At 42.3% G+C, this 18,404-nt stretch overlaps 1 protein-coding gene across 12 annotated transcripts in view; it reads left to right on the top strand.

The window, feature by feature from the left end:
* Positions 1-18,404, top strand: part of mbnl2 (muscleblind-like splicing regulator 2) — a 53,683-nt gene that overhangs the window by 2,001 nt on the left and 33,278 nt on the right. For 10 of the 12 annotated variants that reach the window (XM_039606463.1, XM_039606464.1, XM_031738453.2 and 7 more), the window contains exons 2-3: positions 1,648-1,842; positions 8,306-9,233. In XM_039606463.1, the coding sequence (XP_039462397.1) occupies positions 9,060-9,233 (174 nt within the window). In that variant the 5' untranslated portion in view covers positions 1,648-1,842; positions 8,306-9,059. The remainder of the gene's footprint in view (positions 1-1,647; positions 1,843-8,305; positions 9,234-18,404) is intronic. The other 2 variants (XM_039606462.1, XM_031738451.2) reach the window with 1 other exon arrangement.

Raw genomic sequence — 18,404 nt, 5'->3', positions numbered from 1 at the left:
ATAAGCTTCATTCATCAGTGGAAGTTGCTTTTTGCTTTTTACATTCAATATTCAGGTCATAACTAATGTTCACTGTCTAGGATCATTAAAATGATCGCTGGGTATTGTGTACACGGTAGTAGTGAGACTACTTTCACTGATAGTGTAAGGTGGCACTTTTTCTTTCAACAAAGGGTGATATTGCCCCGCCTCCCAGCCCGTGCCTCATGCAGCAGCAGAGCGCTTGTCTGTGTCATTTACCTACAGGTGCCCTGATCCCTAAGATGACGTCAGTGTTCGGCATCATTTGCTGAAGTAGACACTTTTTCATGCCGAATGGGATTAATCACCCCGAGCCTCTATCTGCTCACAACATTTTGACAAATGTTTCGCTTGTGGAGCATCAGCTGTCAAAGCCTAATCACACAGCTAATAGGTTTGTTTCTTGTGGAACTGTAAAGCATTTTTATCCTCATTGATGTCAACGAAACACCCAGGCTGCCGCGTCATCCACAACCTTTGTATGTGACAGAGAGAGGGAGAGAGAGAGAGGGAGAGACGGATGGATGGCAAGCGAGAGAGAGAGAGAGCGAGAGAGAGAGGGAGAGACAGACAGTACAGCTGTTCTATTGAATCTGGATCGAAAAGTCATGAAGCTGGATCTCTGACTCATCAGTTCTGTGACGCTCCAGTTTCACGGCTCATATGATGCCAGCCAGCATGTCATCAGCTGGGTGGAGGGGACCTTCCAATACCAGCCGCCGTTATGTTATTTTTCCCCTTTCCCTTTTCTCGAAGCTAATTCTGATGCAATAACAATAACAGAAATGTTCACTACTGTGTAATTTTCCAGTCCAGCGAACTCAGGAATTGGATTGAAATAGAGCTTGAAAGATAGCTTATAGAAATGTAGAAAAACATGCAGGTAGGGATAAAGAGACAAGGTGGGGTGGCGGATAGAATTAGGTGATTAAGAGCAGAGGAGGAGAGAGTTGTCTGACTGTCTGGTTGATGTCGCAAATGAGTTCAGAGGACAGATGCTGATGGGAGGTAGAGGAGAGAGGGGGAGAGGGAAGAAATGTAGTGATCCTGTTACCTGGGGTGATGATGGTGATGGACGTGATATTCAGCATGGATCTGCAGCTACACTTTAATTACTGCTGTTTTGTATTTCAAATACATCAAACATGTATATTTATCTATATTCTATTAAATGCAGTTCAGTTAATAATGATTTGATTTTAAATATTATCACCAGAATAGACAAGAAATAAATAATGTGATAGTTGGTTAAGCAGGGCGTGAAATTGGGGAAATACCTTTTAAGATCAGCATTCAGGGGTTGTTATACTATAAAGCAGTTTTCACCCCATCACTTAGTCTGCGCTCTTCCAATGGAGAGACACAGATTTGCAGTAGCTGCTGTTTCATTGGCTGAACATGGTAAGGGGCAGGTCTTTGCCACAGGCTGGTGGGCAGGAAGGGGCTGGCTTTAGGGGTGTTGGAGGGGTTGGCTGGAAGTGTTTCAGCCAGATAGTTGGAGTAGACACTCTTTGCTTCCTGCCTGCCTGCTTGCCTGCCTGCCTGCCTGCCTCACTCGCTTGCTCGGCAGCTTGGAAAAGAGAGAGAGAGAGAGAGAGAGATACTGATAGAAAAATCCCTGTCTAGGCATGGACCTCCGGCAGAAGCAGTCGAGAGCTCGCGAGGAATGACAGCAGAACACATGGTCATTAACTCCTGTCGCTGAGGCTGAGGGGAGAGCTGCGCTGTAGCTCCGCGTCACAGAAGCACCGGGAGCGTCCTGCGTTTGGGACAGCAGACAGACAGACAGACACAGAGCTACGGGACCCCCGGTGAAAGGAGGTGGGAAAGAGCCGTCAGATTGGCTGGCTTTTTTCCTTTTTCTTTTCAGGAGTTTTGCTGCAGTGCGCTGCATACCAGTCTGGGTGGGGAGGGACCAGAGGGAATGTTTTATCTGTGTGAGAGACAAGAGTGTAATGCTTAAAAACAAGGAAAAGGGAAGAAAATGCAGACAGAGTGGGATAAATGCGTAGGAGCACTGGGAGCTTGCAGCCACGCAGCAACTGTCCTCATTGCAGTTTCCAGCCCCGTTAATGGACTTTCTCTTTTTCAGCTCCTGCGGGAGAGGCATTATCACAGCGGTTGACTTGCCCCTTCCTCAGTACAAATGTCAAGAGCTCCTTTTTTGCCACATGGGCTACATATTTTTCACTGCCTTGAGAAAAACTTTCCTGTTGTGTGGCATCTGTCCTGTCGCTGTTCACTTTGTGTAAGTTTTTCCTCGTGACTCTTGCGCAAATTTCCCAAGGCAAAGGTTGTTTGTTAAGAGCACGGGCCGGTGTTGTGGACACAAATAGCCGATGGCTCAAATGAGCTGGAAGTTCACAGTTCTAATAAGGCACAGATCATAATTAACCTCTGAGTGAGATGGGGCACGGTTGACGTGTCTTCAGCTTACCGCTGTCTGTCTACATTTAGCCTTGCAATAGACGCTCGGCCGGTGGCAGCCAAGCAGTGGACATTACTGCCTGCATGGAAAAGGCTAGAGTGGTGTCATGCGTCTGGCTGTAGATCAAGGGGAAGTGGGTGTTTTCTAAACTGGAACATCAGTCCAGCCCTTCCTGATGAGAAAATAATGGGGTCTTAATCTCAGACATGTCCTTACTGCAAGACTTTGTCAGCTAGAAATCCCCGTTCTCTGACACTAATGTAAATTGTACCTCGAGCTAATATTAAAAGGATTTAGTGCTTGGTAGATTTTACAAACATCCTCTGCATAACAGAGCTTTTCCAACTGATCTGTGATACAAGGGCGAGTTTGCTGAATCATTGAGCTCTTATGTTTTCAAGTGCTCAAGTAAGATTTTAACTTGGCTCCATTTGCAGTAGGTGCACTTTGTGTTGGTTTCACTAAATGGAGTAGGACTGGGCGTCCTGTTAATCATCATATTTATCTCAACAGCAGTATTCATCTCCGGCTGCCAGCTGCACTATAATTAGTTGACTTGCCTGAGTCCCTGTAGCTAACTAGGTAGAGGACAAGTTCACTTCAACACGAAAACAAATCCATTTACTGAGTGCAGGGGTCAAGATCAATCAAATCTACTGAAACTTTCTCCTGTCTGTTTTCAATTAAGTGGTTATAAAAACATAGAAAATACTTCCAGTTATGAAAGGGATCACGGATAACTGGATCACTGGCCAGTCCCATACCATGAGCAGGGCTATTCGGGTCATTCTGGTTTAGCTAAGGCTATTATGATATGGGACACACCTATCTGCTGACTCTGTGAAATGCTTCTTGCGTTGCCCCCGAACAGTAGCTTAGTCCTGGTATAGCCTCTGCTGAGCCCATCCTTATTGCTAATGGCATTTGATGATATTGAACTGAAGGATCCATAGCTTATGCCAAAGACAATTTCATAAGCATCAGAGCCTCCAGGGTATTAAATACGAATTAGGCTACAGGGTCTAGCCCTGCTCTTGATCCCCACTGGAAGATGCAAAGGAAGATTTTGCAAAAAGGAACGTGACGGTGATGTCATACTTGACGTCTCGGTTTGGTTTTTTAGGAATAGAGAACATTTTGATAAAGCCTTAACTAAAAGCCTCACTCGTTTTCCATTACTCACTGGAAACTGAACATTTTCCTATTTCCCCTCTACAATGAGGCCCTCTCTACACAGCCTTGAAAAACATTGACCACTTGTTCCTCTTGGCCATGCAAATGGCCATACAATTGCAGTTTGCCAGCACAAAATGGTAATAAATGGAAATTCAGCCACTCAGGCTCCCTGCTCATGCGCTCATCTGTCACAGCCATTTGTATTTTGACTTTATTTTGGTAGCAACACCTGGCTGATGCCATGGAAAACGTTTCCACAAAGCTTATGACCAGTCGGAACCAGGTAGCTTATCATCTCCCCTAAACAAATACATGCGGTTAAAGATAAATTGCCCAGCACAGCCAGTGTGCACAGATACCAGAATAATGGGTTACATACGTGGTAATCAGAGGTCAAGCCCATGACTTTCACTCGAGACACCCCAGTCCCTCTGACTCGTTCAATTAAGCAGACTGACCAAGATAATGCCTCAGCCAGCTGGCCTTGGTAAGCATCAGTAATCCATAAAGTCTAGTACTGTGGTGCTTTTCTTTACATCTCTATCCTGCTTTATCAGGTCACCCTGTCTGACCACTGTTTGTACAGGACAAAGAGGAGACAAAATCTTCTTTCAACATCGCAAAAAAAATTACGGAACAAAAAATTACAGAACAAAAAATTCCTAACATATACACTAATGTGCATGTGTATGAGTTTATTAGTTTCATTTAAATGTCATTTAAAATGCTGCCTTTCTGGAACAGGACAGTGGACTTTAGCCACCAAGCATCAGCTGTAAAAATAATGGCTAATCGATTTCATTACAGTAACATTGAAATAGAATATATTTCTGTGTTGTTGGAGCCACGTTATTATACTAGTCCTTCACAGAGAGGCTTCATTTCTGCAGAACAAAAGCCGTGGTGCAATTTTCTGCCCCAGAAAGGCCACAGATCTGCAGAAGCAATGCCTGGTTCAGCCATGAGGGTCTGCAGAAAGGCTCATTTCTAATTCAAATTTTACCTTGAAATGGTATTAAAAGGATTTAGTGTTTAGTAGTGATCCTATGCAGGAAAGCAGTAGTCAGAACATGCTGTGTGGCTCTTCCTACCTGCTGACCATCTGCCCTTCCGTCCTTTCATATTATTGGCATTGTCCTCAAAGCGTGACTACTGAGCTCAGTGTAAACTAAGTCATGCTGCATGTTGATGTAATGCATGAGCAGAAGCTAAGGCAGTTTTAAATATGTCAGAGTCACATTGTTAAGGATCGTCAAAGTAGCCTAAATTTACACTGTGTGCACCGCCTCTGACTTCGGCTACAGTTTTCAATAGTAGTTATTCCAAAGCAATTTATTTCTGCTGTGCTTGAGTTTCTCATGCTCTTAGGATCGGGTGTAATTATATGACACAGATAAGAGGTTCACCCCCCATGATGACAGTTTACTTCCTAGCAGGGGCTTTGGTATGTTTTAGGGATATAAGAGTGTTCTCAGTTGCCACCGCTAAAGAGTGTCTAGCTAGCATTTATGGCTACATCACTTTACAGTTAGATATCCCATCTCTTAAAAGGTTACATTAACGAAGCACATGTAGCGTCTGTTTAAAAATACTACTAGGGCTACTTTTATTGATTATTTCCTTTATTAAGTTATATATTATTAATTTTTATTTGTCTACTAAACTTTTGGCATATAAATGAATGACTAAACCTCGGTAAGTGCAACTCAGCAATTTGCTGCCATCTTAGCAACCCCTCCAGATAGGAGGCAGTTATTTTGCTGTTTCTGTCTAGAGCCTGACCAATATAGGATTTTTAAGAGCAATACTAATATTTGGTGATGTAAAAATCCAATCTAAATGGTTGATGTGTTTTTTTCTTTCAGAAACAAGAAACATAAACTGTTTTTCCCTAACATTTGTTATGTGTAGGTAATTATGTGTGGTGCCATCAGGGATGTAGCAGACTGCCCTCTTGTGGACAAATTATGCAAATTGATAATTTGAAACATGGTTGAAGGGTGTTTCCGCTATCTCTTCTTTACTTTTCAAATTTTCATTTATTGTCTGTTATAAATGCAGATACCGTTATAATACTGTTAAATAACTGATATCGACAGATATATTGGCCCCACTGACTCTAATTCGCACAAGCCTCCCCCAAAGGGAGGGAATATGTAATCAGTTCAGTGTCCACAGTGTTCAAGATATCATGTTCTAATTTTGTGTGATGGTATATACCAATAACAGCTTGAGCTGATTTAATTTAGTTTGAAAATCGGGTCAAGGTCAAGGTCACACCGTTGAGGACGGAGTTCTCTGAGTGCTCTTGTTATGAGCTTAATCTTGATGGAAGACCCGATTAAATTTCTATTTGTAGATGAGCCAAGTACTCTTACCTAAATTTTTACCAATATAGCACGTAGATATATCTGCCACAACTATCGTAAACAGTCTAATCTGTGCATATGTCAATGCAACAACACAATATCTTTTGTGGTTTGGCTGTTCATTGGCTCTTTGGAAGCAGGGTGGAACCTGCATGTGTTTGTCGTTACCAAATGCTCTTTAGTCAGGATGTTGAGCATCCTGTCACTATATATCATTAAGATATTTACTTTACTTTTTCTATTCTGTTTTTTTGTTTTGTTTTTTTGACAGCAGTAATACTACATAAACATACAGTTCTATACAATATCAGAACAGATTTTTCTTTGTGTTTCTTTATGTTCTGTTTTTCCTTCGTTTTAGTCTTATTACCACCCACCTAAGTCTCCTTTTGATGTCTAGTCCTCACCATTTGTTTTGAATATCTTTCTTGGCAAACATTGTTTGAATGTTGCCTGTTGAGACACCTTGGAGTGTTCAGATGACCCTGGCCAAGCATTATCCACTCTGTTAGGCTGTTTCTTTTCATCCAAACTTTGATTGCTGTAAACCCCTGCTTTAAATAGAAAAATAGAAAAATGACTGGTGGCTGTGTTCCCCTACTATTTCAGCACAACTTGCTGCACCTTTCAAAGTAAGTCATTTCTCAGAGAAATGGCACTATCATCCCTTTACACTCTCTGACAAAGTAGGTTAGCTTGATCACACACTTCTTATGGCTCCTAAAAATAAGAAGGGATTAATTGTTAAAGGTCAGATCTGACATGATTCTTACCTGACTGTCTCTTTTGCAGCGATTGGCTCTTTCCCTGGGGTGATGATGTGAAATTAAATCCAGCCTTGGAGAGTGGAGCCTGGGCGTCAGTACGATCAGGCGAGGAAGCTTCTGATCTCATTTCACATGATCAGCTCTGAAGTGGGACAATTAGATTAGCTAGACAAAGGTTGGTGGGTAATTTCGAGGGAAGCATAAAAAAAATCTGCCTTCCTATATGTCTGAAATAAACAACAAGAAATCAGTTATCTTATAGAAAAATGGGCTTCTCCATTTGGACTTTTAGATTTTATTTTTATTTTGGATGTCAAAATGAAGAATTTAGAAGATTCCCGGCAGAAAGGATAAGCGCATCTTACTTCAGACCTCTGTCTTGTGGACAAGAGAACAAAAATACTGTGCTGAATCTGTCAGTAGCATACACCTGTATGACAGCTGCTTCCCTGTCAGGGACACTTTTTAAGGATTTCTCGTTCAGTAAACCGTGCAAACACGGGTGTACAATTCCCGACAAACCTTCATTAACAAGTGGAGCCTTTCATATGCCATGTGAGATTGGTCAAGATGTTTTCCAGTGGGGTAATCTGTTAACCAGAACTCTATATTTTTACAGTCCTCTTTCTCCTCCCTCAGTCTGTGTCCTCAGCCCCTTTCCCGCCTGCATTTAGCAGAAAAATATTTCCAGATGTGCCAAGGAAAGAGCTCCTTGCGCAGTAGCTCCGTAATGGATTTCATACGCTCAAACTAAAGGTCGCTTCCTCATATTGTTGCTCTACCAATTGTCCCTCCTCAGTCCCTAGACAACAGCCAAACACAGGGACCAGTGTCTTTACAGGACGAGACAGGCAGCACACACGCACAGACGCACGTCTCCCCCCAATGAATGTAAATTGACAGGCTGCCGTCAATGAGCCGGTACCTAATTTGGATGGTGGGAGACCAGTGAATATTGCCGGACACTGGGCAGCGTCATAATCGTGTCTGGCACTGGCATATGCATCTGTCTCGGTCCCTCTCCGGCTGCTGGACGACTGCCCGGAATAGTGCTGCTCTGCGCGGTTTTCTATTGGCTGAACTCGTCCCTCCGTGCATGGCTCTACAGGGCGGGTTGGACCCCGGGGCTTTTTTCTATCTCTGCTCTGACTCTGCGTTCTTGTCCACTGTCTCATAGCACAGAGGCTTTTGCCATTCACCACTTTGTATGCAATATGTTGGAAAGCCACTGGGCTTGTAGTCACCCCGTACAAAGGCGGACAGCAGCAACTGTGGGACAGACTCAAATGGCTTCTGAATAACCTTTTAACTGCCTTTTTTTCTGGTTTATCAGGCCTGTCCCCTTTGGAGCTAGCACTCCTCTGGGGCAGTACACACACAAATTCAGATTGACACGCATAAAACAAACACCGTTAACGCCTGCTGAAGCCTGTTAGATAAATTGTTTCCCATCATATTTAGCAAGCCATTTTCTCAATGTGAAAATAGCCTCACTCTGTTTGTCTCTTGTCTCTACTTTTCTTCCTTTCACTTCTCCCTTTTAGATCACTGACAGAAAGTGCCTTGTGAGACAGCATCCCTACTTGAAGATCGCTGAGTGTTTCCGAAGAGCTCCAGATTTTTTTTTTTCCCCCCCTGCGATCGTGACGGCACACGGCTTGGCTGTGAGGATCGCTGACCCTTGATTTGTCCTTACCTGTGATCTGTGTGAAGGAAAAGTAAAGAGCTGCTGGAGCTGCTGCATAGCTGGCCAACGTGCCAAAGCTCAGAGAGAGTAACAATAAAAAGCCACAAACTTTGTATTATCCTGAACTGTGCCATTGTACCTCAAAATAACCCTGATATCCACCCCTTGCAAAGATATCATCACTCACGCAGAGGACATTTTGGGGACACGGGTACATTGACTAAAGCTTTTCTCTGAGCATGCCCCCTCTGCCTTTCCAGACGTTCGCACCTGAGACTTACTGATTGATAAACAACTAGCTGTTTGACTGAGAAACTCCACAATAGCGCAATAGTGCAGTCCCATGCTCAGGTCACAGAGACTTTGCCAGTCCATTACCTCCACGTTCCTGTCTGCAAGGACAAGCCTGATCCACTGACCTAAAGCAGATCATTTATAGCTACACGTTCTACCGCTTCTTAGTTCTTTTGTTTTTTGGGGATTTTTTTGTTTTTGTTTGGGTTTTTTTAACTGGAGTGCTCCTCTTCAGAGGATAACCTCCACATTACACCTAGTGGCTCTGCTGCAACCCGGCTCTGCTGCAACCCGGCTCTACAGCCAGCGCTGTTGACATGGCTCTAAACATTGCCTCCATACGGGACACAAAATGGCTGACCCTGGAAGTGTGCCGGCAGTTTCAACGTGGGACTTGTTCACGCAGCGATGAAGAATGCAAATTTGCCCACCCACCCAAAAGCTGCCAGGTGGAGAATGGGAGAGTGATCGCCTGCTTTGACTCGTTAAAGGTAAGGACTGCAGTTTTCTGTTCATGACGTCTAGAATTTGAGCTGCTTGATTTGTTGTCTCTCAATCCCAGGCATACAGAAGTGATTACTGTTAGTTTATATCTGCTGTGTGATGTAAAACACATTTGTGTACTCGGATTACATCTCTGCAGAAGCAGTATAACACCTGACACAAAATGTTACAGCTTTGTGCTCTCAAATGGTCAGCGTGTTGTAGGTTGTGCGCTCAGCGCGTCATGTCATGTCCCCATGCTGTGCTGCTGTTAGCCGACCAGTCTGACCTGTGAAGTGAAAAGGCCACAGAGTTTTTGTCATGTGTGTGCAATTCGTTTCATGGGAAGCTCTTCTAATATTACCGTGCCTTGTCCATCATGAGTACTTGTGGGTGAACATCTGATCGCCTTGAGTCACTCCAGGGCTTCTATTCCTGGATGCATGTCAGCTGTCACATGCAACCAACAAACACCAGTCAGTGCTTGTTTTGTCATATTGGTTCACACAGATCCAAGAAGAGGCATTACATCTTCAAAATGCGGATAATCTGCTTTTGTCAGCCTGAATACATGGATTGAATATGTGCGGCATTACATTGTACCACGTTTTGTTCAGGGAAAATCCACTAGAAGCTTCAAAGCCACGTTGAAGTGTTTATCCCTTTAATAAGGCTTGTAGTTTATTTGTTTGCTCCCTCCCCCTTATCAAAAGTTAAATTGTTGTAATTTGTACGTTTGAAGCACATTTTATTGCACAGTTTCATAGTGGTAAAACATCACTTAAATTAGCTCAACACCAGACACTTTAAAGCCAACCCAGTCGTAACAAGGTCGATTCACACATGCCCCCCTCATGCTGCAAATAAGATCCGAGAGCACCCTTATTATTTTCAGGCTGTGCAGGGGAAAAAAGAACTGAAAAACAGATGTGACAATGATAAATAGCCAAAGAAACTAGAGCAGAACACTAGAACTGTAAGGAGTTTGTCTTTGTTTTAGGTATAAACTGTAGCTGCATTTCACATTTAGAACAGCGCAATGTGTGGTTTCACATTTTTTAAGGCTTTATATGAGGCCCGTGCCAAAAGCGGTTCTACTAGATTGGTACATTTCTCTGAATGTTAAAAATGTGAAATAATGGTAGAGGACATTTTTGAATCTCGATCGCAACCTTCATGAAACACGTTGCAAAACGTGTAAAAAGTCAGTTTCATTCCAAAGTTGCTCGTGGTCTTTATTTATTTGATACTGTAATGAAACAAGCTGCTTTTATGTTGCTACAAGCTCCTTCCTTGGCTAAGTTATTGCTAACAGTCAGCCGCTAAGTGACATTCTTTCCCAGCTGCCAGATCTTCTGAGCTCTTATGCCGTGATTGTTTAATGAGCAAACAGCTGACTCTAATCAGAACTGATTTGTTGTTGCACCAAGTAAGGTTAAGCCTAATATGGAATCTCTGCAATCGGTATGATTTCCTGAATAACTCCAAGTTGGCATTCTTGGCTGAAGGGGAACTAAAATGACCCGAGAAGTCAACCTCATACTAGTGTTACAAACTATGTTTAGTTTAGACTGTGCTCGGTGACATTTTCTGTGTAAACACTGGCTTTGAGGCAGTCATCTGGCAATTCATTCTTCAGCTGTGGCTTAATCTGTAGAATAAAAGAAAAGTCTATGCGTACAATGTGCACTCAGGATTTCTGGATATCAGAGCCTCAAGTTATGCTGTAAACCCTGTTGTCAGTTATCATTATTGACATACTTTAAAAATGCCTTTATATTATCACTTATGTTATAATACACAGTCTTGATGGTAATTTCTACCCAGAACACTTTCAGGTACGGACTACAAGCATCCTCGATTGATTCCCATTTGTTTCCTTAAGGGATTCTTGACCACAGCGACCAGACTTCTTCTTCTTTTTTTTTTGTGGTCTGACCAAAGGCCATCTACAAGTAAGCCTTTTTTTCCTTAACAGCAAAACCTCCTGACAGTTACTGGGGCAGTTTTTTCTGAAGCTCCTACCTAAATATATGGGGAGATATCCATTACTTTTACGTCAGTAGTGAATGGGTCCTAAGGATTGCATGCATAAAATCAGGTTAAAAAAAATTGAAAAGTTTGGTCAATTTGCCCCAGATAAGGTGAAATGTTTTCTTTTTTCTGCATGGTATACTTTATTACGCAAGTGTACAGCTTCATTGTGGCACCATTAATGGCTCATCTCTACCTCATGCCATGCAAATTTGTGTTTTGTATATGGTTAGATCAGAAAAAGCACGCCTACCTACAGCTTCACAACCATAGACAGGTAGTATAACAAACAGATAAGTCTGCTCCCACACCGTTGATGTTGTTGTATTTGTTGCCAGCTATTACACCATCCTGATCCATATCAGTGCTTGTTTACTGCTTGGGGAGTTTCTTAATTTAAAATTTATTTATTTTTTTTAAATTTAAGGGTCATGACACAGGATAAGAGTTTTTTGGTGGTATCTCTCCCCTACATGGGCTTTTTTCCCTTCCATAATTGGCTTGCATTATACTGCAGTATTCTAGCAAAACAGCAGCATTTCTTACATTTACTGTCCGGACTTGTCTGGCAGCCTGTTAATCTACGATCTTCTACTGTCATTGAAGACTGCCTCCTTAACCCAGCTTAACTCCTAATGCAACTAAAAAGCTAAATGTATAGACAAAGACACAATTTCACCCCTAACCCTAATTTCCCCATCCAGCCCACTGACAGAAGGAGAATACAGGATTCTCTGTACTTTTTAACTCCAACTCACCCCCACTCTTGCAAAGACTTTCCTCGTGACAAGAGAATGAATGCTTTATTATGCATTAGGAAGTGTGTTTCAGTCCATGGCAGGCTGATTTTCACCCCCATTACGCCCGTATCATCTTCCTGGGTCTTCTCATCCGATAGGGTTATCATGCCAGGGTTGGGTGCTGCGAGGCATGACTTGGCCAACGATCAGAACGGTCTTTCTCATAAACACGTAAATGGTAGTGGTTGAGAAAGGAGCAGAGAAGGAGGTGTAGCACTGCTGCTGCGCTTGTCAAGCAGCAGTAGGCAAACATTCCAAGGAATGGTCGTTGCTTTCAGTTTCTAAAAACACTTCTGTGACCACAGCAGCTCCTTGTTGCACCATCATATAGTTTTAGCTTAAACTTTTAAGCCCTCTGCCAAAATAAAAGCATTTGCTTTTTATCTTATTTTGGATGAATGCTTATGCCCTAATTTTCTTACTCATATTTTACTTTGGGCAGCACAGCATTTTTTTTAATCTAATGACTTGTGGCATGGTGATATGTAAATTGCAGGTATCTCTGACTTGTTTCAGTCTTTTTTTTTTCGTAATGCAGCTTCTCAAGGGTGCAATTCAATTAAAACATGATGTAGCAGGACTGCTTAAAGAAGGGGGAAAGACTCCTGTTATACCTCGCAGGAATTGGCGAACAAAAAAAAAAAGGCGTTGTATTTCTGCTGGATATAAATTGCATTTGAAAGCATAATTGAGTTATTGCTGTTGTGTGGGCATCCGTCTTTACCCAAGAGACCCGAGGAACAGCATGGCTTTTTAGATTTCCGATAATAAGAAACTCCAGCAAGCAGTGAAGTCACCAGATCATGGGTTTTACGGCAAATGCACGTCTAAGTTAGAGGGGATCTTTCGTGGTGTAGCCAAACAGTCGCTCGTGCATGTTTCTTTTATCTGAAATATCTGGTTTTGCATTTTCTGTTAGAGAGTTTTGCATGGGTTAAATAATGATGAGGGATCACTCCTTTCTCGTTTACTTCCTGCTTTCTCGATCATAACGCTTGCAGCACCCTCACACGGTGCTGCTCTCAGCATTTCTATGGTGTAATTTCTAGGGGATTATTTTTGTCCCCTGCTTTACTCTGTGGGTTTTAGAAACAGCCCTTCTATGCTACATTTGTCATCTCTCAAAATAGGAGAAGCTTCTTCATCCCTGTCCAGCTAAAGCTGAACTAACATTTAGTCGGGGTGCATGAGAGGGGTTATAAAGTATCATTCGTTTCAATTGAGACCTGACAGGAACGTTTGGGAGTGGTGACCTCGCAGTGGGAGCTTTTCAGATATGTCAACTGTTTTTTCAACCATGTATCAGATTTCCAACATGGCTATGGAGCCCATTATAGCCCAGCTCTGCTCCCATAACTGTCCAAATTCATAGTTTTAGTATGTTTAATCTCTTGCTTTGTGATAGTCAGAATTTCGTTGTATATGTAGAATGAGAATAAAGGGCTATTCTATACGTTAGGGGTGTTAACAATCTTGTCTGTGTTTTATCTTCTGAATTAGGAAAATGACATTCAAATGAAACAAGTTCAGACAGGTTTGGTGGCTGCCAGACAGAACATGACATTTAAATGTCATATATGAATACAAATTGTTGTATGTCAGCATCAAATTACCTCCATACAGATGGCTTATTTTAAACTAAATAAATACGGAGATATAGTTCTATCAGTAAGTCAAAACAAGAACTTTAAGTCTGTCCTGTCAGCTGAACCTTGATTTGTCTTAATCTGTTTACATAATTTCTTCCGTTGTAACTTTGACATCATTCGAGCTAAACGTGATAGAAAACCGAGAGAGGCAGCTCTGTGTCTCCAGTAGTTTCAGAGATGTGTTGTGGTCGAAGCCATTTCCTTTAAGCTCTTTGATAATTGTTGCACCGTGACCATGGAAACCATCATAGAGTGGTGGTGGTGGTGGTAGAGATGAGTGGAAGAGAGGGCTTGGGTAGTAAATGAGTGAGAATACCTACCTTAATGGAGTAAATGCAATCATGCCGGTCATGTGATGATGTCACATTGACTGTGCAACCATTAGACATCAGCCTTTCGTCAGTGGTTATATTTGACATGCCTGGATGTTTTTTTTTTTCATTTTCAGTTAAAGCATAAGACACATATGTATAATAATCAGCTATGTTTCCAATGCTGCAGAAAATTAACAGCCATTTTAGAGAGTTTCTCTGGTGTCTTTGCAGACCTTGAAGCCTTTACAAAACAGACTGAATGCCCGACAGCACGGTCTGTTTAGATTTCCTCCCCCACACTTTTTTGCACCAGTAACATTTTACCAGGTGACCACCACGCCTGAATGAGCTTCCGTAGTCTGAGAGTTGGGGCTGGGGGCGGGGGGGTAGCCTGCTGCATCTGAGCGCGATCATGTTTCGTCAAGTTGCAGTCGTCAAAAAGAAAGCAGTGAAGCAGGACAAACAATAGGAGCTACTACTTTCAGGTGTGCAGTGTTTTCTCATTTGTATCACAAGCTCGCCACAGTCCCCATGGGGATGAAGCGCCCTGGTTTCCCTCACTTAGTAAGAACATCTTAATCCGGACTGTGCTTTAAAAGAGCATGCTCCACTGTAAGTGTGTTATCGGAGGGCGTGGGACGGCTGAAACCAGTAAATAAAGAAGCGAGGGAACATGGGAAGAAGGGAAGGTGTTCATATTTGAACGGTTAAGAGAATAAAAATACAAGAGTAAAACTGTGAAGGTGGGACTATAAGGTTGTTTCCTGTCTGCAAGCGACAGATCTCACCAGGTAGGGAAGTAGAACAAAAACTTTTAAGCCAGTTATCAAAAACTCTTATTAGGATTCAAGAGAAGTGTGCCTACTACCTTGATTTAATTTCTTACTCCAGATAAACCTGTCAAGACAGAAGGCAGACATTGAAACATAAAACACTAATACATCCCAAAGACCTCTTTTTAAGTTTAATGGATCTGTAACTTAACCATAGCTTCCCCCCTCTGAGCTCAGTACATTTGAATTTTTGTGGGAAGCGTCAGTGAACATGAACTTTCTGCCCGTGGCCTCAGCTTGCTTCTCCTCTCTTGTTTTAAAAGATGGGCTCGGCTACATTCCTCAGTGTAATCCTCCCGAACTGGGCCACACCCTGGGCAGAGCAAACATGTGGAGGGGAATGTACGCCACGCAGCAGGAGTTGGTGTCCCCCAGGGTCATTCACCCAAACACAATGAGGCACTGACTTGAGCCTAATGTGGGGCTGCAGTGGATGCGGCATGCTTTTGATGAGCCCCTAGGAGACCCCACACTGCTACCGTTCCTTAAACAGGCCTCCTCGTAGGCAGACAAATGTATGCACACGCACTGTCTTGCCAGTGCAAACCATGCCAAATTTCATTTGATCCATGTGATTTCACCCCCTCCACAGCCCCAGTCTATCTGAAAACATCTACAAAGGTATAGAAATAAGAGTCAGGGAGAGGGAAGTCTGATCAGATCACTATTTCCTACTCAGGTCTAGTTAGTCAGTCTGGTCACTCTGTGTGCTGGAAATGTTTAAAAGAAGAACCACAAAAACATTTGTTTATGCATGTGAAAGCATATTACCCACCATTAAACCCCAGTGATAGATCACTGTTATAGTGGGATTTGTAAGGAGTCCTTGAGCAGTGTAGAAAATTGTGTTTTACATCTGGTGATTTTTATTTCTTGAGTCTCATCACATTTATAGGTCATATGTTGATCATTGAGACTGTGTGTTATAATTTGGTTTATAGTTTACATCCTGTAGAAGTTCAAATGTTGTCTTCTGTGTTATATTATTATGTTGCATGGGGATCCATTGATGTTAAACAGTCAGTATTAGTTGTTATCGGCGTTGTTACCTGATATCAGCATAACAACATGACATGTACTGATATCTGTGGCCAATCTCTACTTGTTGTGTTACAAAAGGTTTGTGCTGACTAAGATAGTCTGATCAAGACGCTTTTATAATTAGTATTATAAAGGAGCATGGCATAGCAATAAAAACATCTGGAGCAGCCAAAATGCTTCCATGTCTTTTAAATTTCATGTTATTCTGACATGTTTCATGTTTTTTTTAGCTGAAATTAAATTTGAGGTTAAAACTTTGCACTACTGCTATTGATCAGCAAAGTCAACACATAAGAGTACACGCCGATATTTTAACTGGGCCACCGCTTTGACCCACATTTGTGTTGGTCAGTGTGCCTTAACGTTGTTGTTTGTGTGAGTCTACCATGATCCCCACATTTTTTTCCTCATTTGTAGCTGAAAAACTCCACAATATCAGCTCCACATTTCTCGTTTGCTGCTCTGAGAAATCAGAGCTCTATTGCTGGGATACTGTTGGTGCTGTTGGTTGCAAATCTTGTGCTGTAGCAACAGGATTTTTTGGTGAAAATGTTTCCTTTCCATGTGGGCAGCCAACCTAAAAATAAAACAAGGAGCCAAATGAAAATCATCGGACAATATTTCATGCAATTTTGTGTGGAAATTATGGGTTTTCAGACGTCAGACAGATGAGAATAAGCAGTATTTACTTTTGTTAAAGTAAATGTCAGGAAAAACGGTGTTATTTTATCAAAAATACACCAAGGTGGTTCTGCTTTACATCGCTCCAATCAGTGCTATAATGAGGCCTGATAAACATGTCCAGTATGCAGCACTGTCTGCTTCCCATTCTGCTAATGTGCAGCCTTTGTTATTTTACCTAATGGAGTTGTAGTTTTGATCTTGAACTCTATTATGTCTTCTCTTTAAAAAAAGGAAAAAAAGATGTATGGCATTAATGTTGTTTAATGTCAGATTGAATAGTAGGTGTTCTTCATCCAATGAGCTGCCTGCAACATGATGGAAAGACTGAGCACTGAAAATCTGCCCATCTGCTGTACCAGTGTCTCACCTGGTCTCAGTCCACCCACTACCTCTGAGTCATCCTCTTTTTCCATCTCTCTCGGCTGCCCACAGTGCTGATAAAGTACTCCATTTTCTGCATTATTTTTTTTTCTGCCTGTGGAAAAAAAATGGTAACTTAAATCAGTGCTGCAGAATCAATGCCGTCCTCACATTTGATGATTTCAAAGCCAGCTGGACTCAAACTCCCTTACTGCTGCAGTAGTTGTTGCTGTTGTGAGCACCTCTGCAGTAAAGCAGAAGGCAGATCTATGCCAGAGTGAGGCAGGAGGCATGCTGTGCAGTTGACCTTTAGTATCAGCCCCATTAATTATTGATACGTAGTTTCATCATCACTGAGAGACAGACTCGGGTTTTCTAAGAGTAGCACATATTTACCTGCTTTATTCACTGGAACCTAACCTTAGATTAAAAATGCACTGTAAATCATGCTTGAAAAAAAAATCATTATCTTCAGCCTTCTGTGTTTTTTTCCCCCCCTTTGGAAGGGCAAGCGATGCCTAGTGGTAGCCACAGTATGTTCACTGTATTGCCAGTGTACTGAAGCATATGGCGTTGGCTGTAGCCCATTTTAAACACTGAAATTAATTGTTTCACAGGGAATGTGTTGACTGCTTCCTCGGGGTTCTTTAATTCTCTGGTGATTAGGAAATGGACAAGCTTACGGAGGCACAGAGTTCAAGATGTTTCCACCCAACCACCCTCAGTTTGTAGGCACACACACCTTGGGAGCTGCAAACAGTTAGACAGGCAGGCCCAGCTGTCTCCTAGGGGCCAGCCTTTATAATGAGACAAAGATCTTCTTAATTGGCTCCATCTAATGAGGCAACATAAAGGCAATCTTTAGGGGCCCTCTTCTTTTTTTCTTTTTTTTTGGTTTAAATAACTGTTGGGCTGTGTCAGAGGCAGTTGTAAACCAGTCCTACCATGACATCCCAATCCCTTGTGGAGACTTGTCAGTGCTGCGAACTTCAAAAGCCTACATGTCGGTACGTCACTGTAAAAAAGTCTTTTTGCTAATAAAGTAAGCACCAAAAGCTACACTGACAGTGATTGACGCTCGGCTTGCATATGAAAAAGAGAAGTGACAATGGAGTGTGCCCTGTGTGAACTCCATTTTAGAAGTGTTCTGACTCATATCCTATTCAGGCTCATTGAGTGGCAGTGACGGACTGCGCAGTAAAAGTGGAATCTGCCATAATTACTTGTCGAAGCCTTCCTATGCTCGCTGCTGCACTGCAGATACTGATGAGCTAAATGGAGACCCCCATTTTGAGAAATGGCACTTAAAAAGTTGGTGCTTTGTACTGGCACACATAATAAAGAGACAGTCACTTGTCCTATTTTGAGTTAGCATATGGACTGAATTAGGCTGATGAGATCATGCGGGGTTGTGCCTTTGTCTGAAATGGCTGATCACCCAAACCAGTATGCTGTTGCAGTCAG

Source organism: Oreochromis aureus, linkage group 23 (assembly GCF_013358895.1).
Source record: "Oreochromis aureus strain Israel breed Guangdong linkage group 23, ZZ_aureus, whole genome shotgun sequence".
Lineage (NCBI taxonomy): Eukaryota > Metazoa > Chordata > Actinopteri > Cichliformes > Cichlidae > Oreochromis > Oreochromis aureus.
This window is presented reverse-complemented; position numbering and strand designations above follow the sequence as displayed.